This window comes from Antrostomus carolinensis, unplaced genomic scaffold (genome assembly GCF_000700745.2).
Source record: "Antrostomus carolinensis isolate BGI_N321 unplaced genomic scaffold, ASM70074v2 scaffold47649, whole genome shotgun sequence".
NCBI lineage: Eukaryota > Metazoa > Chordata > Aves > Caprimulgiformes > Caprimulgidae > Antrostomus > Antrostomus carolinensis.
The window spans coordinates 1-8675 of record NW_010338890.1 but is presented as its reverse complement, the minus strand read 5'-3'; the positions used below and the strand labels follow the sequence as shown (position 1 = coordinate 8675).

Below are 8675 nucleotides of genomic sequence, written 5' to 3'. Positions count from 1 at the left end.
GCACAGTTAAAACCGCACCAAGGGCTGAGTGGCTTTGAGTGACCCTCTGACCGTGTCCTCCCAGGGGCAGAGCGCACCTCGCTGCTTCTCCTGCTCCTGAAGCTGCACCCGCCTCCATCCACGGGGTCCCGCGGGAGCTGCTCTACCCGGGGGGGCTGCAGCACAGGCACCGTCCTTGGATTTTGTTCCCCAGTGACCGTGACCAGTTTTACGGAGTTACCACATCTGCAGCGGTCCTTAAGGGATGCCCAGTCCCGAGTCTCCTCTCCCATCTGACATCCCTTCCAACCACATCCTCCCGGTCCCACCAAGCATCACCTTCAACCCTTGGCGTGAAGCAGGAGCAGGACAGCAATGGGGGTTCTTTTCATAAGACACTTCTTGGTCTCCCTCTCATCCTGCTTCAGCCACAGTTCTGATATTTATACCTGTTAGACAGAGATTTCTCCTACTGTTCAGTCTGTCTTAGCCCTCCACCCATCTCCTCCTCCAGGCTCACCTCTCAATTTTCACTGCCTCCAGTCTTCTGTCAGCTCCAGCTTTAGCCTCTGTCTGCACAGGATGTCCTGGTATGTCTGTACGTACACATGTCCCAAGTCATCCTGCTCCACTGCTTCACTCTTTCGTAGATTCTCTGATCCTTCTTGCTGCCCATATGCAGAATTTTAAACTCTATTTTAATTAAACTATTTTTTTTTTATGTGGTGTTGTTACATGTTGATGCTTCCTCGGTGAAGGAAGGCTGGTGACTTGGCTTCTGTGAGCACAGGCCTGTTGGCAGACGTTTGCTGACTGCATGGGACCTGCTAAATCAGCTCTTCCCTGCTGTAAATGCCAACATGGTTTGATGTTTCCTGCACTGAACAGAAGGAATGTAGAGGGAATTCTTCCCTAACATGTTGTTCCTATGGATATGCATCATGGCCTGCAGGTTCCAGCAACTAAGAAATAGCAGTCTCTGCTTGAATCCTCCTGGTCTGGGGATGGATAAAAGATCCTGTGTGGGCTCCTTGGTGTCTGAGAGGATGGTTATTTTGTGTGTTGTTCCCATCTGCAATGCATGAATCCTGAAGGAATTTTAAGTAGCTTTGAAAGCTGAACATTTTGTAGAAACTGGTTAACAGGTTAGGAATTTATTGGAACACCTAGGTACTGCTTAAAAACCAGGCTTGTCTGGGGTATATAGAACTATGATGGAGTGAGCACAGCCTTGCCAGTCACAATCTTTCTTGAATTATAGGTGGTCTTCTCCATGGAGAGGAAAAAAAGCAAGTTGAGAGGTACATTCTAACTGGTGAGAGGCAGCTTCCTGGGAAAGGGTCACTGCACGCTCCCCTGCTGCTTTCCTCTGTTGACAGCAAGGTGCTAGACGAAGTGCCTTCTCATTCCGAGCTAAATATAAAAACTTGTGTGCCTGCAACAGATGTCACTGGAGCTCGAGTTCTTCTTGTTACTGGGAATGGAGCGTGATACTTTTAGTTGCAAGTACATTTTATTCGCATCATAGGAACAGGCACCAGCTGAGTGCTTTCCTTCATCCCTCCTTGCCATGGACTGGATTTTGACATGACAAAGCTTTCTACAGAGCTGCGTGGAAATGAGAACTCGCGGCAATTCACCAGCTCCGGAGTTTGTACTCACCCCTTCTAAAACACACACCTGCTGGCGTCTCACGACAGTTTGCAGTACACACCTTGGCTCAGTCACGGAAGAATTGTGTTGCTGCAGGGGCAAGGAGGCATCCAAAATGGAGGAAGTCCTAGATTTCATTCTCTGCTCATGTTCTGCTTTTCTCCAGCAATATTAAATAGGGGTTTCAAAGCAGAAGAAAGTCCCAGGAAAAATGGTGCTTCTATAGAAGACGGGGGGCTGAACCATGGTCATGGCAAATGGACTGGTTCTCTACAAACCCCAAGTTGTTTTGCCACCTTCAGAGCAAAAATGAGAAGTCTGTGCATTTGCTTTCCCTTTTCCTGGTTCTGTGCAGACGATCAGTTGGGCTGGTCTCTGGCTCTTGACTGACTGATTGATTTCCATTAGGGTGCTGTTGAGAGAACCAGTTTTGTTCTCTCAGGTGTGAGCAGAGTACACAGGAGTTCTTAAAAGATGTCTGGTATCTGCACACAAGAGCTGTGACTGGTTTGTGTTCAGTTCTGTGGGAGCTTGGCTGCCGAACTCATTCGTTGCAGTTGGGCTAATAAAACAAACTTGCATTTGGGGGACCATATGCTGAAGCCTGGAATAGACATCCACAGCCAGCCTTCTTGGAGACACAGGGACACTGTGTGGGTTTCAGAGTAAGGCAGGGTTGTATTCTCTAGGATGCAGGCGCTGTCATCCATCCTCCTGTGAAATGCTTTTTAACTGACTGCACAGATGATTTGCTGAATGGAAACAGACTTTCCTCACCCCAGGCCTTTGTTGATTGTCTTCAAGTGTAAGTATTATCTAAAAGCAGGTGCAACTAACACATTACTTAGCAAGTAAAACTTTTATTAAATAAATTTAAGATTTTTTTTTTTTTTAGCAGAGTGAGGAATTTGACATTTAAGAAGCTTGTATCGCACCTGTAACATTTTACAGTCACATCAGTAACTGTGATGGAAGAAATTGTAAATGCTTGTTTTAAATCAGCTTGACCTACAATTTCCAAAGTCCTTTTTTTCCCATTTTAGCATTTGTTGGTCTTTTGTTTTGTTCAAAATCAGATTAAGGTTAAACTTAATGAAATTACTTGTAGCAGAAATAAAGTACATTATACAAATCACGTACATAATAGATGTTAAGTATAAAAATGGTATTTACAATAAGTAAACATGGACTATAGAAACACACAGACTCGCACAGCTTCATCGATCTCTCATAAACTCTCAGCATCAGATAAAGAGGTGTAGTTGAGGAGATGTGAAAGTACTTAAAAGAACTGTGTCACAAACATCTGAACCTGGAGGAGGATGAGAATTGGCTGAGGTTCTCTGAAGTGCCCGTATCTCCCTTCAGTATTAAATGCCTCTTTTTTTGTTTGTGTAGACACACACACACACACACACACACACACACACACACACACACACACACACACACACGCACACGCACACGCACACGCACACGCATGCACGCAGGAATGTTCTTCGTACCTTATCAAACTGTGGAATATTGAAACTAATCATTCAGAAGGTTTTTGGGGTTGGCTGGTTTGTTTTGTTTTTCTTTCCTTTCCTTATTTTGGTAAAAACTTAAAGAGACTGTTTCAACTTGTTAAAGGGATATGCCCTGCCAGTATGACACACACCCCACCCCATCCCCCCCGGGATCGTTGTTAAATCAAGTCCTGACCTATGTTCTGTGCTTAAGTGTATGTGTACAGCTGGATCTATGTATGCTGCATCATGTATAATCTGTCCCTTGGATGGGGTGGTGAGGAAAAAAACAGAACGCCAACCCTCTTTCATCACACTGTCCTTGCGTCTGCTTGTGAAAGCTTTGCAGAGGGTGTAAGAGGTGAGTCCTCTTGCTAAATGTCCCATTCTGTCTGGGGAATGGAACTGCCTACTAACAAGCATTAGGTTACTTCTGACGTGAGGAGGCAGTGTGTAGCCTCCTAGAGGCTTCTGTCACTCTGTTTTGGAGGTTGCATCTGCTCACACTCTCTCCTCTTCTCTCACCTTAATCAAGAAAATGCTCTGTTATCATGGAGAGCTATGAAACACGGATCCGTGCCACATGTGGGGAGGCAGTACAGTTCCTGTACACAAAGGGACTGGTTTCCTGTGCCTGCAGCCTAAACGAGGAGTGCTCAGGATAGGCTTTGGCACCAAATTCCGTGAGCTTTGTCTGCAGAAGCCCTTGGAAAGCTCAGTCTGAGAATTCTTGAGATCCTTAGCCAGGCTGGTGCTAAGGCTGGTGGATGGGTGACTCGAGCTGAGCAGCTGGCTGTGCCCTAATCCTGGAGGTACGTAGTTCTCTTTCTCCTTGCTTCTTATGTTGAGCAGAGAGATGCACGTTCTCTCTCTTGCTCTTTGTCCATCCAAGCATCCTCTCAAAATGTTCAGGCCTATCTGCAGTGCTTGCTGAGAAGACACTGTTGCAAAGGTAAACCCTTAACTTCCAATCCTCCTTGCAAGGAGTCAGTCTCTGAACGGAAAAGTTTGGTCCTGTGAGCCACTTTAAAAAAAAATAGAGACACTGTATATATATATATATATATACATACACACACACACACATATATATATATATATATTTATATTTATCTATGAAAGGGCCAGGAGACTAAGCAGGAGGGAGGGAGGGACAGAGCTAAGTTTCCATACATCACTGCAGTGACCTAGAGACACACCAGTAGGTTTCCTTGGTCCATGTACTCCAGGCATACCCCAGGAGGAAAAGCTTCAGATCCCCAGGGACTGCTGGATTTCTGGTCCCTTTACTATGCACCACATCAGCAGCAAATGAGCAAGTCCATTGTGGCGAGAATCTTCCTGCTGGGCAGATATTGAGCCTTCTCTTTAACCACGTTTCGGTGAGGCAGACAGGAGGAGGGACGGGGTGGGTAGGTAGGGAGCAGAGGAAGGAAAGAGGTGCTGTCAAAAGAGTTGATAAATTTACTGGCCTCTCTGTAAATCAACCTGAAGCAGAAATTCTTCCTCTGGACTTTCCTTTCACCTGAATAGAAAGGGCGGGGAGGGAATTGGGACATTACGAGGACATCTACGCAAACCTCAGGCTTTGAGTTGCTGTTGCTTAAACGTGGAGGAAGAAGACCCCAATTAGACAGGACTGAGATCAGCCCTCCCTTGCTCCCAGTTTGTTGGCTGGTAGGAGCTAGCTCTTTGAGAGCCAGCTCTCATGTCAGGCAGCTCTTCTGTGGCCCTTCAGGGTCTCAGCTTTTCTCGGCTTTTCTGTGATCCTTGTGAATCATGGGATTCTCCCTTCTTACCCTGGAAAGCATTCTCTGCAGACTACTTTCAGGGCACATGCAACAGCTGAAAACAAACCTATTGGGTTTTAAAACCCTTTTAGGAAGATGAACACTTTTTGAGAACAGAGGAAGTAGACTGACACCTCGCTTAGACTGCAGGCAGGTAACGTGAACCCATCTGCCTGTCAGAGCCCTGAGTGCACTAACAGTCCTTAATGGCCTTGACCAGCCTCACCTGCAGCTTCTGTCCACACTTCGCCCATGGGTCCAGGAGTCTCATTACAGCTCAGGCCTGTGCCTTCAGTCCTTGTCTGATCTATACTGTGGAAGTGATAGTTTCCACCTGTCAATGGACCTGTCGTGTCCATGGATCTTAATTATCTGGACTCCAACCTTTGGACTGTCTTCCCATCCTGATGTTGGATCTGTTTATTATTCTCATTATAGGCCTGCCTGGCAATCACTGGACTATGTCTGACCCCGTTTACCTTCACCAGACCTGATCCTGATCTTGACCTGCAGATTGATACTGGCTTGGCCTTGGGCCTGCCTCCTTGCCACAAACTTGCCCGATGATCTAGACTCTTGGTTGAACCTGGCCATCATCTCCAGGCCTGCCTTGGTCACCTTGTTCAGGTGCTGGGGCTGGGCCCTGGCAGGTGATGCCTCTGCCCTGCTAGCTGTGTTACTGCATTCAGCTCCTGGCTCCTTCCCCCCCCAGGAAGCAGCCAGATCCTGCTGCCCCCTGACACTGGCCAGCACTTTGTAGGAACTGTGCCAGCTTTACCTGCACTGCAGAAGTGACTCCTGCTCTCTCACTGCTGTCAGTAGGGATGGTTAGCATCCTTGGGTCGCTTCAACTGGACCTTCAAGCGTTTCATGCCGATCTGGAAACCATTCATGGCCTGGATAGCAGTCTGTGCACTGGATGGGTTGTCAAAGCTTACAAAACCTGAAGGACAGGACACAGGCATAGAAAATAACACCACTGGTGGTGCCATGCCCAATGCATGAGTGTCCTCGTTATCCATCATGCTTCCCTTGCCCACTGGCATCAGCACTCACCAAAACACTTGCTCTGGTTGGTGGCACGATCCATGAATACCTTGGAGGAGATGATATTGCCAAAGGGCAGGAACATCTGCATCAACTCATTGTCTCCAAACTCCTGAGGGAGATGGTAGATGAAGAGATTGCAGCCTTCAGGACCTGCAGGCATGGGGGCAATGGGGAGGGACAAAACAGAGAACCCCAAAGGGAAGGGGAAGAGAAATGGGCTCAACTCAGAGCACAGAACTGGAGAAGAACCTCAGCACTGCCTCCTTCTGTCTTGACTTTCCCTTGCTTGTCCCTCTCAGTCACTGGTCCACAAAGGGTTCTGAGGGCTCTCTAAGAGCAGCTGAGAGGCAATATGCAGAGCGAGAGTTTCTGGAAAGCAGATTCACTTTCACAGCTTGCCCAGCTCCCATGGGGGGTGCTGGACACAACTACTCTGCGAGTGTCTGGGTGCTCTTTTCCTGGAAGGAAATTAGCTGAGGTGACAGCTCTTTCTACATAGTTTGCCAGCCCTAGAAGAGCAGCAGACACTGCTATGTGAAAACCGCTGTTCTACCATGCCCACAGCTATGCACCGGCTGCCTTCAGCCCATAAGCCACAGCCCCAACCAGAAATCTCCTGGACTGCCAAACATCCAATATATGGGCTGACCTGGTCCTGCCCACTCCTTCACTTGCTCCCTGTGAGCCTGATGAGCACAAGAAGCTGTCCCCTCACTGACACCTGCTGTAGGAAGCAGGAGCAGACGGAGAATGCCTTTGCCTCCAAATTCTGTCCAGGCCAGTTTTGAAATAAGCTGAAAAACAAACTCATGAGGCTAGGAAGGCTGAAGAGAGAGGACAGTACATTGGAGAACCTGGTTTGACTGGTACCATGGGGAGGAAGTGTTCTTTTCCTCTGCCTGCATAGGGAAGGTGCTGACTCTATACCCTCTGCTCTCACAGCATGGTGATCTAGTGCTTGCTGTCCCCTTTATACTTGGCAGCAACTGTCCAGGGATGAGCTCAAAAAGTCTGCGTAACAATCATCCTTTGAACCCTTCCAGTCCACTCACTATAGAGACGTGGTTGGTTCTGTAACCCAGCTCCAATATTAAAGAGTGGACACAGATTAGTGCTGTATCTTCTCCACTGGTTCTGCGGTACAGAAGACAAGCTACACAAATCCCACCCCCACCCCACCAGCCCCGCTGGACATACACTTTCCCACTCTAATCCTCACCTTCTCGTTGCTGCTGCTGCAGGATGGGAGGTGGCTGAGGGATGCTCTGAGCAATGGGGGTGATGGTGGTGGTTGGATACACAGCTGTATTCCAAGGAGATAGAACAAACTGTTTACCTGAGGATCCGGTCAGTCACACAAGGGCCTGAGGGAGACAAGAGAAGCCAGTACCTGCATACTGCTGAACTCCTGTGAAGGCTGGGTGCAAAGTCTCTGCTACGGAAGGGCTCTGGGCTGCAGAGAAGAACATAATCAGAAGCATAGCAAAGGGAATCACTCGTGTTCTCTCTGTCTCTCTCCCCCCCACCCCCCTGCCAAGTGAATCTCAGTGCCTGGCTAGGGACCTAGAAAAAGTGTTCTGTGTGGGGAATCCAGAAAAGAGGCGTTAAGTGCCGTTCCTGAGGTCTCTGGATGTTTTTTTTTTCCTGATCTCTGTACCCGAGTATGGCACAAGGCCGTTGGTGTAAACTGTTTCCAACGCTGGATGTCCATTTGGGAATGGTACCGCTCCAGTGAATCCATTTGAAATGGGTGCCACCAGTCCTGGCATGGCTGCTGTTCCCAGGAGAGGTGGTGTATGTAGCCCTGTAGAGCAAGAAGAGAGGACATCCCATGAGAGTAGAGGTCCCGCAAAGCCCACACTCCCTCCTTCCACCTGCCTGGCAAGACTGCTGTGTATGAAGCTGTTAACTCTTCTAGCTGGCACATGCAGGTGACAGACTAGTGCTGGAGCCTTCACAAAATCAGAGGCAGCACTAGTGAGAAGAGGGTGTGTAGTACTGCTAGTCCTAGCTGCTGTCAGAACTTCAGGATGAAACATTTTTAATCCAGAGCTGTACAGCACCTAGCATGATACAGCCCTATTGTTGACAGGTGTTCAAACCCAACATGCATTATTACTGATATTATTACCGTGGGATGATGACAGTGAACACTAGCACACCTGTACTCAGAGCCAGGTACAATCCTGGGAACCTGGTCCTTCTTTAGTATATCAAAGGGAAAAACTGCAGCTGGGAGGTGATATGCAGAGAGGAACAGGAGCAGGACAAGAAAATGTGCGTCAAACACACGAGTGCGGGTCTCAGGGAGGCTGGAGAAATCTGCACAGCACTAGGGACTGGTGTCCTCAGAGGCTGCATTGTTAGACAAGAGCGGCCTAATCCACACGCCGAGCCCAGAGAGACGCGGGAACTGTTTTACCTGTGTGAGCACCGTGCTGAGTGCTGGGGCAGGAGGTTCATGGGTAGTGAGGGGCTGGCTGCGTCCTGGCCCACACCAGGCCCTCACCTGACGCTGGAGCAATGGGAGCGGCTGGCAGCCCGTTGAGACTGACGGCGCCGATCTGCTGGATGTGGCAAGGGGAAAAGGCGACGCCTGGGCTCAAGTAGCTGCCGTGGGAGGTGGAGAGAACCGTTGTCTGCTGCTGCATCAGCTGCAAGGCAGGACGGGGAGGTCAGGGACCCGCAGGGCCCG

At 48.8% G+C, this 8675-nt stretch overlaps 1 protein-coding gene across 1 annotated transcript; it reads right to left on the bottom strand.

Annotated features, from left to right (window-relative positions):
• Positions 1–5745: 5745 nt before the first annotated feature.
• LOC104517859 (CUGBP Elav-like family member 5) lies at positions 5746–8631 on the bottom strand. Its single transcript, XM_010175646.1, has 6 exons — positions 8490–8631; positions 7638–7784; positions 7371–7433; positions 7200–7283; positions 5987–6130; positions 5746–5873 (listed from the first exon to the last, which is right to left on the bottom strand). Exons 1-6 carry the CDS (start codon positions 8629–8631, stop codon positions 5746–5748), a joined length of 708 nt encoding a protein of 235 aa, XP_010173948.1.
• Between the last annotated feature and the right edge of the window lie 44 nt (positions 8632–8675).

Coding starts and splice junctions, on each gene's coding strand:
- LOC104517859 (XM_010175646.1), bottom strand. CDS start 8,631: ATGCAGCAGCAGACAACGGTTCTCTCCACCTCCCACGGCAGCTACTTG. Junction 7,284..7,370: donor AGGAGTTCAGCAGTATGCAG/GTACTGGCTTCT, acceptor CTTGGAATACAG/CTGTGTATCCAACCACCACC. Junction 5,874..5,986: donor CAACCAGAGCAAGTGTTTTG/GTGAGTGCTGAT, acceptor CCTGTCCTTCAG/GTTTTGTAAGCTTTGACAAC.